Below are 16,124 nucleotides of genomic sequence, written 5' to 3' on the forward strand. Positions count from 1 at the left end.
ATGACCTTTTTTGCACCCCCCCTCTCAAGAATTTTAAGAGTTCAAACGCACCCCCCGTGAGCATCCCTGCATTTCAAATTGGCACGATTCTTCTTGTGGTAATTCAAAGCAAGAAAAACAACATTCTTCATTGTGGAGGGCGTTATTTCAATCAATTTTTTTCATCAACTAGTTTTTGGATTTCTATTTATAATTTGTGGAATGATGTACTAAAATCCGAACCACTCCTGTGATACACAAATTATTAATACTCTAAGTGCTGGTTGCACAAAAGCCAGTTAAATTTTAACCGTCATTAATTCCACGAGAACTAATCAGAGAAGCCGTCTTTTCAAAAACGCCTTCTCTGATTGGTTTTTGTAAAGTTAATCAAGGTTACAATTCAACCGGCTTTTGCGCAACCGAGCCTAAGCATTTTTCGCCTCTGCTGTAGAATTGTGTTTTTCTGAGCTGTCTCATTCTTCTTTCTTTCGAGGCAGAAGTTGAATTTTGCCACCTTTTAATTGTTAGCGATACATGGATTTGCTCCAAGCTAAATTTTTAAATGAATATAACATACATTCGAGCCTGATTGACATGAATAATTGTCAAACTTCATATTCACAATCAGTGGTCTATAAGTATCAACTGATTCTTTGTTAACAGCAAATTTGCAAACAAACGCCGAGGTTTACGATTGGTGATTGTGCGGGAGGTCATCGTGGAGACAACAGGGAGAAGAATAGAGATGTTCTTGTCGTTCCTCGTAAGTAAAGCTCATTATTACTGTTATTTTAGCACGAAGAATCGAAAAACAAACAAATAATGATGAATGACCAATCAACAATTTTTCTCGCTGTGTACTGTAATTTATTTTGATTAATTTCATACAAATTGATCGAAGATATTTCCTAAGTTTTAGTGGATGAATAAAATGCAAAAGTGCTTTTAGCGTTGTATCTAATTTTTCAATTTAGATAAGTGGTGACCTCTCTTCATTCTACTCAAGACGGAGGCCAAGACAGACTATTATCAGTTATCACTTCAAAATCACGCGATCAGTTTCCAGGCAGTTTGGAACCTACCGTAGCCTACTTGAATAATATGTTGGTATACTCTTCTCTCACCGTTCTTCACCTAATTATATATGCAAGAGCCTGAGACCTATGTCGTCATCTACTTGTCAATACATAAATTTTAATATTTTTATGAAAACTACCTATCTTACATACTTTAAACGCTATGATTGATGGATTAGCTTATGATAATAGTTCTTATTAGAATCTACAAATTATTCAATCAGTCATAAAACATCACATTACAGACTGAATAAGTTATTCAATTGTAAGTTTTCACAAATGAAAGACTTGAGAAATTATGGAAATTGATTATAGATGAACATTTTTTTCGCACTCAATAGAATTACGGTATATTTGGTATATTGGGTTTTGAACCAATTGGGTATATTGCATGCTTAATAACACTGTTCTGGTCTATTTCAGCCGATAACTTCAGACCCTACTTGACATCATTCCAAGGAAATACCTTCACAGACTACATAAATGCAGTATTTGTTGATGTAAGTGCCAGATGCTAGAATACTACATCATAATTGAATTTTCAGATATATTCCATTAATTTTCTCATAGATAAGAATCATTTTGTTAATAGTGATGGAAGTTGAATGGTATTAGAGAAAAAACACGAAAAAGATTGAAGTTTATCAATACCTTCAACGTAATCACGTAACACAGATTTCACATAAATGTTTCTTTTTTCGATCCTAGTTTCTTTCTATTCCTATCTTCCTTGTTTAAATCCTCATGAATTTTATTTTTCATGTTCTGATCAAACGCTTATCAATTAAAGTTGTCGATTAATTAAATATAACGATGAAGCTTTCTAAATAGAGTTTTTTCTCTGACTACTTTGAATAGCCTATGTTCCATCCACCGATCCACAATAATGAAACTGGAATTAGTATAGCCAATTAAGTGACAGACACCACAGCGAGATATCTGGATTTTACGCGCACTAAATAGAGGCCTGAAGCAAACCAGGAAATTCTAGTCCAGAGCAGAAAATTGATTTTTTTTGAAATTTTGAGTTGAAAATTCAACTCCAGAGCTTAATACCTATTATTAAAGTTGTAGACCAATTTTAATGACAGTTATGACTAAAAAAATCGTGGAATTGGACTATATAGTAGGCCTACATTATATTGATAATAGAAAATACGATCAATCTTTACTAATCAACATAATTATTATGCTGTGCGATAATAAATAAATGAATATTCTTATATTGATGAGAATTCAAATGGTTCTACAATTCGTAATTTAGTGGCAAACTTCTAGCCACAATTTGTGAGGAATATAATAATTTATAGCTTGAGAATTTATTTTATATTGCAGGGTTACACAAAACCAAGGGAGTACATTGTGACAGAATGGCCATTGAAACACACTCCTGGAGACTTTTGGTCATTGGTCTATGATTATGAATGCTCTGCTGTTGTTGTTCTCTGTGTTCCACCAAAAGGCTCTGTGAGTATAAAATCACCACTATTACAAATTCAAATTATTTTCACCTACAATACTTAGAAGAGCTCGGCTTGTTTCACATTACATTTCATATTCTCATAGGCTAAACGAATCAATATTGCAAATGATAATTTTATATTACCTAATAATTTTATATTGGTAATGAAGTTTTCTTCTTCTTCGATGGCCCTACAGCCTAAATCGAGCCCTGGCCTCCTCAATCTTGCTTCTCCAACCATCTCGATCTCTTGCCTCCGCCCTCCAATTTCTCACATGAATTACATCTCTTGCATCCTTTGAGACTCTATCCATCCATCTTAGCCTTGGATTTCCCACTGGACTCTTTCCACCTGGTTGTCCTAATGAATATTAATACTGTCCAACAGTTACTATTAGTTAACAATTACTACAGCTCATAATAAATTTATGATAAATTTGAATGGTTTATATTATAATGGAAGTTTACCTTCTGCATCACTTTCTATGTAAACTTCTCAATAATTTGCTCCAATTCATTCTCATTATAAAGGTTTTTAAAGAGGTTGAAAATGTACTTGAGGTGTACAACACTTGAATACATACGGTATTTGATAATGTTTATTTGAATTTCAGCAACAATATCCTTCGTTTTGGCCTGAAGGAAGGCATTCAAAAAAATATGGTCCAGTCTTCACAATAGACCATATATCGCATAATCATTACACCAATATAAAGACATGGGTATTCAGGATGAATAAGAAGGTAAATAGGCCTATTATAATATAATAATTTCGAGCAAATTGTATATACAAATAATATGAAGCATGATAAATGAGTTCATAAAGCGATAAGTTAACGTGTTTCTTTGAATATTTTTGCTTTCGTGAGTTTGAAAAGAAGTTTCCAATTTTAGACTGCATTTCTGATTTTCTTTATTCTTTGTTGTTGTGAATTCTTCGGGATTTTCATTTGTGTGCTGCATTTTTTATTCTCTAATTTTGTTCTTTTGAATTCTTTGAAAATTAAATTCAAATTTGTGCCTCATTTGACATAATAATATTAGATTCGGGTTCACCATTGGATTGGACTCTACATTTAAGAGACTAATCACATTCTCATAAACCAAAGTCACAGCACAAGTATAATAATGTGATATGATATAATAATATAATTATAAAACAATATAATTATATAATAATATATGAGATCCATAAAAATAAGAAATTTTCTTATATAATCTCAATGTCTATTTTTCCTAACTCTATAGAACTCCCTGATATCATAAAGGGGTTGTGTGGCAGAGAGGACCTACAGTCCTAACTCCGCCCACAATAAATGAAATTATTAAATTTATACTCTATACTCTAAATACTTACTCTATACTTTGCTCAAAATTTCTGTCAATCTACCACTTGATCAATTATTTTTGTACACTCTATTTTATCAAAATACTGTAGTTTGATAGTGCATGTTTATTGAGGTAGAATATTCAAGCAAGCTAGATGTTTCCCTTCTCACTCACTGAATTGTGTCTTGAAGTTTTTAATTCAAAATTAATATTTTTTAATTTCAAAAGAGTTTCATTGAACGTTTCCAACTAACTTAGTGCTCCAGTAGCCTACTTCAAGTGAATGCAATGACCACTTGCTTACATGCTTTTAGTGCACAGTTAATTCTTCATGAAAATACATCTATATTTTTTATTTGTCAATTCTGTTTGTGAATTACCTGTTTGATTGTTTTCATATGCATGGCTTTGTTCTAACAATATTTTAGACTTTGAAGCGACCAATTGTTGGGCTATTGGATCGTCACGAGAGTAGAAGGGTAAGCAATCCATTCACTACACACATAATCATATATTATTTCAAGTGAGGGCTTGTCTTATATTCTTAACAATGATAGTTTTTTATAAATAAGAACAAAAAAACAATTAATAATCTTACGAATATGGAATAAATTAATATTATTGTTGCAAATTATTAATTTTTAAAAATGTATTTTTGTTTGATTTTTTTTATTTATAAAATAGGTTTTCTCTGTAACCAACGTTTTTATCCTTCCTAATTCTGAGATAAAATTCTTTATCAAGCTTTTCAATAATAATATTTATTTATTCGCACATCCACAAAATCAAAACAATGATTGGGAGAAAAACAACAGAATTGATCGAAAACTATTTCTCTCCCAATTTGGATAGTTGCCTGTTCGAATAAAAAGGTACCAATTCTTATAATTTCACAAAACATTACCGTTAAAATATATAAACACTGAAAGTTTGAAATCTGGGTCGGTTATAATATCAAAGAGTAAGTATTAAGATATACGCACACAGATCGTCATCGGACGGACGGCACGCATCGGACGATTAGATTTGATGCATTGTTTTCAATTGGAGTGCGCATATCTATACGATGCGGATCGATGCGGATATGTATTGAGTATTCACGATGCGGATCAATTTTCAATTGGAGTGCGCATACCTATACGATGCGGATAGGTATGCGCACTCCAATTGAAAACAATGCATCAAATCTAATCATCCGATCCGTCCGATGCGTGCCGTCCGTCCGATGACGATCTGTGTGCGCCTACCTATACACTCTAATATCCATGTATAAGTGGCTTATGTATTATGATTAGAATATAGGCTACGGGTTTTTTTTCATCTCTGAATATTATTAGAGTTTTGAATAGAGATGTCCTAATGTGGAGACGACATGTTGGATGATTTTAGGCTTGTTCAAGCAACGGATTCAATTCAATTAAATCAAAAATAATGTTTCTTATGATTTAGCAAAAATTAAAAAGTTCCATATTCCACCATTAATAATGTCAATAGTATTTTCACATTATTATTATTATTATTATTATTATATTATTATTATTATTATTATATTATTATTATTATTATTATTATTATTATTATTATTATTATTATTATTATTATATATTATTATTATTATTATTATTATTATTATTATTATTATTATCATTGTCATTCGATTTGAAGAGAGAATGAATGGGCTCAATTGAAAGTGATAATCAAACACTGATGAAAGGAGTGAGACATATTTTATGAAAAATATTGTAAAAATGAGAATGTTTCATTTTCTATCCACGTTTTAAAGTCAGTGGGAATGATAGGACGGCAAGGCTGCCAATTTTCCCCCATCGTCCATAGTAGATGACGGTGATTCAAGTCATCCCGGTATATCCCATATAAATAAAATCCCAAGTCAAATATATATATTTATATCTTATAAAACAAGAATACAAATTGTAACGTAACTACTAGTTTCGGTTATCACCAGGTGATCACCTAGTTTCATCGTCAGGTTACAAAAATAAATTTCCAATAAATGTTTACTAATTCTATTTTATAAATACAAGTAGCCCTGAATTCATACATTTTAAATGTCCCATATAATTTTTTTATTATTTATTTTTGCATCACTATTAAACTTGTGTGCTTTGCTGGTACAGATAGTGTCGCTGACGGAGCTGATGGCCGGAGTGAAGGCGCCACCTCGCAATGTGCAACTGTTCCAGCTGACGTGTTGGCCAATGGGCCACCGAGTGCCCACATCCACCAACTCACTCGTCGAGCTCATGAACATGGTGGAGCGCTGGCGACAACGCACCGACTACGGCCCGGTCGTGGTCGTGTCGTTCGACGGTCGGGGTCGTTGCGGCGTCTACTGTGCGGCCAACGCTTGCATTGAACAGGTCATCCAGCACGGCGAGGTCGACATCTTTCAGGCCGTCAAAACTGTGCGGCGTCACCGGCCTCAGCTCATCGAAAATATGGTCATTATCATCAATCACAACCATCAGTAGGCCTACATTACTATTCATAGCCATTGCATACGCGGTCAACTAAATCTCATGCAAACCAAGTTATTAAGCTGCACTTCCTCATACTGATATTCTTTATTCATTCATACAATAAGTAGGTAGTCTACATCATCAAAATTATAGGGTGAGAAAAAATAAGGTAACCTTGTGCTATTCCTCTCCCAAATTTAGATAAGGTTACACATAGTCCAAAATAGGTTGTCGATATCAGTGAGCGTGTCCGGTATAGTAAGAATATTAAAAAAGTAAATTCGTATGGCTTTTGTTGGTGGGGAGTCCCTTGCGGGAAGGTCCCACTGCCTGAATATATAATTTAAGTCGTCAATGGGCCTTACGACTGTCATACTTCAGCCGGGACTGACAGTTTAACGTGCCCATCCGATAACACGGGAGTGATCTGGTTAAAAAACTTTTGGTATTGAGAGGGTTTGAACCCGGGATCTCTATGCTGCTACGCAAGCACTCTATCCACTAGACCACGGATCACTCCAGTAAGAATATTATTCCTATAATATGAGTTCTACTGGAATTAAAACAGTCGTTAGGTCATGTCAGAGGCCTTGAAATTGATCAGGTGCGACCTGAAAACTCTGACACCATACCTGAGCCAGCCAGGTCACTTGAAATTATTACGGTCACTTAAATTTTATTAGCCATCGAGCTTCCGAAGTGGAAGACACTGAGTACGATTCATGATCGTTGATTAGATTTGGTGTTTTTCTTGTTAGCCCACCAGCTTTTCATTTTTTAGAAAATGCAGCCTTTCTTTGAATTTATAATTATTGTTATTTAAACTATTTCCACTCAGCCCAACCAAGTGAGTTTGAATAGTTCCAATAGAACTCATGGAAATAATACTTTCACGGTACGTAACTACACGTTCACTGATACTGTTATGTGTGGCAATCCAGCTTAATACTACTGAGGTTCGGGTTGCATTACTTTTTGACCATTCTCTGTATTATTCAGTTTCATTTTATCAATGAGTCATTTACGACAATTTTACAATGAGAACATACATGAGAAAGCTTACACGCGTATGCCTTCTCTGTATTTGATAGTTTTCTTATTTTTAGAAAGAACACTCTCAACTTCATCACTCAGGATTGATTCTGATTGAGTCTTATTGCTCTCTATTCAACCTAATATGGAATTTGAATGTAATTATTATCGTATTGTTTCGAATTGGACTCAGTTTTGAATCGTCTGATTCCATTGGACTATAGTTTTGGAGATCATAGGCTTTTGCCTTAATGCAATGTGGAGTCAAATATGGAGAGATAATTCAAATCCACTTTGTCAGAAAGAAAACAATCGGAAATGAATTAAGGGTTGAGTTGATTAAATTGACATTGTGAGTTATAGATGGGAAATTGTTTTTTTGCTATAGTATTGTATTAAAATAGTTGTATTTGTTTGCAGACCGAGTACAAGTACTGCTACGACCTTGTCCTGCACTACGTGCTGCACTATTTGAACAAAGACATGAAGGAGAAGAAGTGAGAGTGTGAGATAGAAAGTCAGTGGTTCTATTTGTTTGGGCGGGGTGCGGCACTGCCGGTGACACCCGATGACCAGATGCTAGCAGGCCTGACGCCGAGTCCGGGGGGCGACGACCCCCCGGGGGCCCCAACGACCCCCCCAGGGGGCCCACCTACTCGGGCCGCGTCGTCCCACCCCCGCACATTCCCCGCTGCAGCCCGGTGTCCGACCGTTGCCCAACCGACACCATCTATGCCTCTTGCAACCAACAAAGTCCAACCAGCTCAGCTTCCACCCTGCACTCACTCTCCTTCTCCACCGAAGACGCCTCAACCATTGACAACAGCCATCAAGACCAAAGTGAAGCCACCTTCATTACTCCAACTCCCAGTTTCCGGTGTAAGTCATCAAACATTGAAATTGATGAATGCTCAGAAGATGAAAGTGAAGCTACTACGTCGGCAGTTTTTATCACTCCAACACCCAGTTTCAGGAGTAAATCACGTTTGTCATCTACCATTGAAAATAGTGAACGATCAGAGGACGAGTGTCTAGATTCCTTGTCAGAACAATTCATTACTCCAGCCTCCAGTTTCCGGGGTAAACTACGTGCGCCGTCAAACATTCAATACAAGAAAGGGGAAAATGAAGCGACCTTGTCAGCAAAGTTGTTGACTCCAACTCCGAGCTTCCGGAGTAAGCTACGATTGTCTATCAAGCCCATCACTGTTCAACCGACCGTTGTTGTACGTTCTACAGATTCGGAGACTTGTGCTTGTGTGGGTGACATTATCGTGGAAGCGCCTAGGCCGCTGCAAGTTGGCTTTGGTGACGCCTCAGTGCCTGTCAACGAGCATCAGCCCAACGGCGACAGCTCAAACCTCTCAACTGCAGCAGTCGACCACAACGAGCCGTCGACTCAAACTCAAATATTTTGCTGTGATCTTTTTAAAATTGAAATCACGAATGAACCGCACAATCATGATAATTTAGATGTAGCGAGGAGACCGTCCGCTGAGCCTATCAAGTCTGAGCCATCATCACCCATTCAGGTGCTTGAAGCTGCTGACTTGTCACCACTCTCCAGTAGCCAATCGAGCAGTGCTGAAAGACAGCAAAAGGGTTCAAGAACAAAACGATCAAGTTGTTTTCCCTTCTAACGCCTATCAGCACTTTCAAATATTATAACAGTGGTTCACAATTTTGATAACGCTTCAAGTTGGACGTTAACAACTAGAACTAAATAGATAATAAATAGAATTAACGGATTCGTCGCAACAAATTGAACCTTCAAAATGTTTCATTGATAAATTGAAAAAGTTTTATAGCTCGATTACTGATATATTAATACGTGCCAAACTAAATTTAGAGGTATTTTTTGTAGAGGAACCAATTGGAGTATAATTTTATAATGTAGATAGCTAAATGTTGTTTTCTAACGTCACATATGTATAATTAAATGATGACTTTTTTATTTTTTATACATTAATAGTAAGATTCGAATCAATTTTAGTGGATAAAGCCCCAGTGTGGTTGACATGACAAATTGTTATAAATAGTTTATTAAGTTAAGCTATTTGGTTTTTATTTGATTAATTTTTAGTGCTTAGTCGAATATTTTCAATTTGTCCAATCAAAAGAGATAACAAATGAATGCTGCTCTTCACAAGTTATTGAAACATGAAATAATTATTTGTGACACTTTGCTGCACCGAAAGAAACGTTCACGCAAAACCGTAGTAGGCGAGTGTGGAATGGCTTCTCAAGTGCAGCAAAGGAACTATGCACACGTATCACACATTACATTTTTCCTACAGTTACCATTGAATGTGAAAGTGAGTAATTGGGGGTAAAAATTTATTATAATTTTCGGTGTAATTTTGTGATAAATAACCTATTTAATTCATTCAAAAAAAAGATAATTCAATTAATAGTTCCCAATTAATTTTTTTTCTAAATATAATTATTATTTAATATAATATTAATAATTCAATCGAAATCATGAATAATTGTGTTTATACAAAATTGAATATATTTTCTGTATACTTAGAAATTATAATATTTGAAATAAAATATAAGTATTTATTATAATAATAACCAATTAATAATTCAACTAATTTTAATATTAACTATTTGTTCATCGATTTTAAATATTTATTTTGTCAAAATTTCATGGATGATCTTCTTGAAGTTGAAAACTCTGCAAAAAAAGATTGGATGGGAACCAAAACTAAAACACATTAACGTTTCATTTACCAGTCCAGCACGCTGCCAACTGAGCTATGAGAGCGCTCTGGTGATAGGCTGCTTGAAGGGGGTTTTTATATTATATAGGGCATTGAAGTGATTCTTATCTAGCCACGATCACTGTAGCCAACTCAATTTCGGTTTTCGCTCACTGATCCTCTACATAACCCACTAGAGATAGCATATTTATTATTAGAGGTAGCATAGTCACCTCTAATAAACCTGTATTAGAGGTGGCTATGCTACTAGCCATTTTATGTTCAAGTCAAGTGCGGAAAAGTGATTCTTTGTGTTCTGTAATCAGTGCAGGAATGGTCAATTTTCAAGGTAACTGTAGGAAAGTATAAATATCCACTAGATTATGCTGGTATTGAGAGTCTCTTTGAATTATCTAAATTATATTATGAATAAATACCGTATTACAATAATAGATTCGATACTCGTTTAGTCTGAAAACACAGAGTGTGAATATTATACAAAAATGGAGGATTATTACTTTAACAAGACTACACCACTATTACATGCATTACGCATAACATAAAATTCATATTATAAAGTAATATAATATATTATATTATGCATGCTGTAGACCTATAATATGGTTTGAATTTTTGAATGAATTCCACTCCCATAAAAAATAACACATGAAAAATCATGAAAATTAGCTGGCCACTACCGTGTACTTTCCATACATGTGACCAGTGTGTATCTAGAATAATTATTATTATTGATGAATGAAATAATCTCGAGTGCATTTACTGTTTATGATTATAATGGTAGTTTCGAACGCCTTTATCGGTTTGGGAGAATTCACCTTACAATATAGAGCTCCGTGGAAAATGATTTGAAGAAACAAAATACCTTACATTTAGGGCACATTTTTCACCCTCCAATCCATAAGAGTTTTTCAAATATTAACAGTTATTGTGACACTATTGTCGTAGAGTATCGTATATAGGATCAATAATAATTACAAAAATAGAAATGATAATTCGAGTACCTGGAAAGGGTTACTATGATATTATTATGACGTCGAATTCAATAATTATTCTTTATCGTTACTCTATTTTTGGTGATAGATCTAATACATATTTCTCCATAGAAACCGCATCACCAGGATCTCTTTATTGTCATAATAAAAATCAATTCAATTACCTACGCTAAGCTAACAGCTAGTCGAATAGTGAATCATATTATTTATCAAATCAGTTTTATATTAAATTTGATGCCGGAAGGTAGTTGTGATAAAAATCTTAAGGGAACACTAGCGAATTTCTTATTGTCATTCTAGTGCCTGACGAATTTCGTAGTGGATCTAAATTTAACTATATAGTAGACCAGAATATAAATTTAGTACAATATAAATATGTAGCAGTTCACCATATTGATTTTTATTTTAATAATAAGAAAAATTTAGCCTACTTTTTTATTAATTTATTCAGGTTTAGAACATTCATACTAATACTAAACAGATTAATACAAATTCAGTTATGCCGCTAATTTGTAAAGTTTAAAAATTTGCCGACTCAAATCTTATAATAACTGACAGTTTCTTAATTCAATTCTTGAAATATTATGCCAAGTTTAAATAGTGATCTGTCGTCATATTTTCTAATGCAACTTTCATTTCTCATATTTTTGCTTTTTACAATGTTCTCGTCATTGGTAATATAGATCGCTAAGTATGGTAAAAATGGCATTTACTGCAGAACTCCGAGCACCATAATGTAGGCTACAGATGTTTCTCATGGTGGTGGTGTATTTTCAAGATGAATGTGGAATATTATATGATTAAAATAGCTATTCTTGCTACGTAGCTGGTCTATAAAAATATAACATTTGAAAAATAAATAAATCGCTATTAAACATAATAAATCATATTAGTTTTATTATATAAGATTTATCGCAGTATCCAAAATAATAAAGTTAATAGCCATAATAATTTCCATTGGAGAGAGTAAAATATTCAATTGGAAATTCCCTTCATGAACTCTTCCTTCAAGATTTTTACAATTTGACTCCAATTAAAAATAATATTCATAAGACAATGCATTTAGGTAAAATAATATAGTACATCCAATCTTGGAAAATTGCTCAGTTGAAAAATTAATAATTCAAAATACGGTTTATATACGGTTATAATTAGTTATATTATACAAAACTATATTCAAAATAGAAATCTGTTGATTAATTAACATTATAAATTTCAAGTATAACCTTCTACGAAATATAAATAGATTGCATTTACAAGTAGGCTAACTAAAGTGTAATCTGATCTAATTCAATATTAGGCCACGTAAATGGTACCAAATCTGAAATTTTCAATAAATATTATAAAATTATTCGCCTAAACAATTCAATAAAATTTATAATTTCTGCCCCATATTGTCAACAATGTTTAAAATGTACATTAGAAAAATCAAATAAGTCATTGACACACTTGTAAACCTTACTTCAATAAAATATGTGAATTTATAATGTAACAGAAAGTCGGTTTGAAGAGATTGATATAGCTGGTAATGATGGATTGAAGAATCTGTGGGAATGATAAAATTGTGTACTTTTCCCTTCAAATAAGTTATTTATGTATTGGATTGAAGAAATGTTATTGATTGTTTGAATGTTGGAATGTTATACCCTTTAATGGTGATGATTGACGTTACAGTGGCATTGTAAAAGTTTTAATATATCCTACAAGATGATACAATATTCATTTCCAGTCAATTTATTACTTTGGAATCTAATTGGTATCAATTATCCAAAAATAATTTAAAAACCAGGGAAAAAATTCTGAAAGTAGAGGTTGTTTGGGGTGGATCATATACTATTACAAATGTGATTCGATTAGAATAATTAGATCAGATACTTAACAAAGGGATCAATCACAACGTTTGACCAAATTTTTCAATTAGAGTCCATGAAATTGTAGTAATAAACCAGTTCTTAGAAAGTACCAAATTCTAGCTTTTCAATAGATACCTAGGATTTGGATTTGTAACTGATATATCTGAGTCTATTCTGAATCGTTGGAGTTTCATATTGAAAATAATTTGATAGATCCTTAGCCTATAAATCACATGCGAAATAACATGAGCGGTAGCCTACTTTATACTAGAATTGGATCTTGATACTAATAGACTCAATTGGTTTGACAAAATATGCTAAATAGTTTAAATTTGATACAGGTAGAGATTTATTTCTGTAAAAATTTAAACATTTCAACATGTAAGGAGTCAATAGTATCCTGCTATTGTGAGATTAATTTCAAACTGTCAGCTCTTCTTGTGGATGACATAAATTAATGTTTCCTATCAACCAATATTGATAGTTTAAATTAAATACCATTATATCTGATATTGAAATGAACTGTAAGATACATACAGATATAAAAACAAAACTTGAAAATTAGAATATTGAACTATCTTCTTTTTATTAGTGTGACAAGCGATAAAATAAAATTTATCGCTATGTTCATCTTGAATTTCAACTTTGAAGTAATTCTGAACAAAACAAGTACGGTTCATATAATTTTGAAAAGTTGAAAAACAGATAATAAAACATGAATTATACATCGTAATTTAGTCAATATTGGTATTCTCGTAACAATTACTGTAATGCTTTCTGAAGTAGTTGATTTCTGATACAATTTTGTTCTACAAATAGGAAAAAGTATAGAATACTAGTATACAGTATAGTACCGTACTCTATACTATACTAGTAAAGTATAGAACAAATTATAGAGTATAGAACTTGAACTGAATGTAGAAAAGAATTATTGGGGCCAGAAATAGAATGTTGCTTGCTTTTGTTGGTCTTCATTGAACTTGAATGTCAATAACTAACTGATTGCATTGTAAGATGAGAAAATATATAGATTTATGAGAGTTTCTCAAAGTATCAGAATGCCTTATTAGGATTTATCTATTTAATCTTTTTTAACCGCAAACGAAATGCAAAACGTTTGGTAGAATGTATAGCTATGTACGATATTTCAAGTCAATTTTTTTTCTTACGAACTCGATATTCATCATTGGAAATCATTGTTTATATATCCTGTTTCAGTAGTGGATTCAAAATACAGTTTATTTTATCCTGATAGAGAAGAGAGAATTAATCCTGTTTTCGAACAGTTTCAAATTCATATGAAATAGTGATTGGTGATGCAACTCTATAACTGCATTTTATAAATAATGTCATGATCTGAAAGTAATAGTTTGTGAATAATTTTTTTTCGTTTCTAATGAATAAGGTTAGTTGAAATTTTAGAAGGAGATAAGATATGTTGGAATTGCAATTATTATAAAAAATGATTGAATAAGGATAAATGTTTCAAAAATGAATTATTATTGAGTGTGCAAAATGTTTAATCTAGAACGAATTATTATTAATCCGCTACTAGAAATTTGTAAATTCACGTTTATAATGAATGAGCTTGTGTAAAAGAGGAAATTGATTTCATCTGATTAAGAAAGATGAAGGAACTCTATTTCTTGATGTTGTTGTTTCCACGAAATAACCAGTTTTTGTGTATTTGTACATGTCTGTATCATTGTTTGAATTGATTGTATTTAAATAATTATTGTTACCAAGTATCTATTCAATAGAATGTTAAGTTGTTATCCAGAACCTTTTTTACTATGTGATTGAGATGGAAGTTTTAATAAAACAATGAATAAAAATGATATTTTATTGCGAAAAATTGAGCATTCTTTTTCATATTTTCTGTATAATGGTTAAGAATCTCTTTTCCAATTACATTCAGTTGAGAACTGAATAGTATAATTATGTGAATATTTTTCATTATTTGACACATAACAAACTTTCAACTTTATGGAGTTGATACGGAATCATTAATGATCCGGAAACAATTTAACATAAAAAATAGTTACCGGTACATTACTTTTTCGAAACATATCAACTAAGATTGTAGATTGAATCAAAATTTTAATAAAACAGATTCTATTTTGAAACTAAGTAAAACTTTATATTTGAACGGATATCGACAGAAATATCTGAGTGAAATTCAATTGAACTTTAAATCGACTTTATAATTCATAAAAAAGATTTCCAATATTACAGAGAGCGCATTCATTCGGATTGAGGTGATCTAGAGTCCACGCCCTTGATTCGAACCCCCGACTATGCTGGCGACAGTCTATCGATAGTGCCTTAGCTGATGGGGCACTGCAATCCGTGAAATGGTTTAGATTATACGCATGGTCTAGCTGAGATAGAGGGACGTTTAGAATTATATAGATTGGTAACCATATGCGGTGTCTTTGATAAAAACTCCAAATATATAATAATATCGTTTATTCAATAAAATATAATCATGATCATAAAAATATATTTACATTCAATATTCAACAATTCATAGATTTAGAGAGCGAAATATAAAAATTAGACAGTATTTAAAAAAGAGTACTTTAGAAAACATTATTTGACTCATTGTGGGCCGATAAAAGTGACGACCCATCAACAACACTACATTCTTCTCAACAATATAAAAATACACAAATAAATTAATAACGGCATATTTTTAATCTGATTACAGGTATGGTAACAATCAGTTCTTTCCAGGTAGCTCGAGACGATACGTGTTCTTGCTCCTGAAAAATATTTATAATCTTGTATGAGAGCAAGTGAAGGTTGGGAGAGAAGAAGAAGTGGGTTAGCACACTACCTCCGTAAACAAAGCCGTAGTGCATTCGTGTGACGTCAGCACAGGTAGGGCTCCTACACCAATAAAAATTCATTTATTTCAGCTGATCTATATCAGCTAGTGTTTTTGTTGGTGTAGGAGCCCTACCTGTGCTGACGTCACACGAATGCACTACGGTTTTGTTTACGAACGTAGTGGTTAGCAACAGGAAAGTCTTAATTCAGCTAGTCACCACATTTTGATTTTGTTCCACGAAGAATACTTATCGAACCTTACAAATTCCATGAGAGATATTTGAGAAGTGCAGATGAAAATCAACATTTTGATGGAATGAAAATCTTCATTTAACCTTGAATATTATTGAAAAGAGCTTG

General features: G+C 32.8%; 2 protein-coding genes across 15 annotated transcripts in view; one reads left to right on the top strand and one right to left on the bottom strand.

Moving 5' to 3' along the window:
* LOC111043767 (receptor-type tyrosine-protein phosphatase kappa) overlaps positions 1-14,481 on the top strand; it is a 108,597-nt gene extending 94,116 nt beyond the window's left edge. For 2 of the 4 annotated variants that reach the window (XM_022328814.2, XM_022328820.2), the window contains exons 10-16: positions 646-745; positions 1,482-1,558; positions 2,394-2,525; positions 3,135-3,263; positions 4,278-4,328; positions 5,988-6,311; positions 7,782-9,658. In XM_022328814.2, coding sequence (XP_022184506.1) covers positions 646-745; positions 1,482-1,558; positions 2,394-2,525; positions 3,135-3,263; positions 4,278-4,328; positions 5,988-6,311; positions 7,782-7,862 — 894 coding nt within the window. In that variant the 3' untranslated portion in view covers positions 7,863-9,658. Of the gene's footprint in view, positions 1-645; positions 746-1,481; positions 1,559-2,393; positions 2,526-3,134; positions 3,264-4,277; positions 4,329-5,987; positions 6,312-7,781 lie in introns of all 4 variants that reach the window. The other 2 variants (XM_022328826.2, XM_039421554.1) reach the window with 1 other exon arrangement.
* A 901-nt stretch (positions 14,482-15,382) lies between these two features.
* Positions 15,383-16,124, bottom strand: part of LOC111043746 (NADPH oxidase 5) — a 194,490-nt gene continuing 193,748 nt past the window's right edge. For 10 of the 11 annotated variants that reach the window (XM_022328797.2, XM_039421560.1, XM_039421556.1 and 7 more), the window contains one exon: positions 15,499-15,697. The gene's annotated coding sequence lies outside the window, so the exon portion shown is untranslated. Of the gene's footprint in view, positions 15,698-16,124 lie in introns of all 11 variants that reach the window. The other variant, XM_022328790.2, reaches the window with a different exon arrangement.

This window comes from Nilaparvata lugens, chromosome 2 (genome assembly GCF_014356525.2).
Source record: "Nilaparvata lugens isolate BPH chromosome 2, ASM1435652v1, whole genome shotgun sequence".
Lineage (NCBI taxonomy): Eukaryota > Metazoa > Arthropoda > Insecta > Hemiptera > Delphacidae > Nilaparvata > Nilaparvata lugens.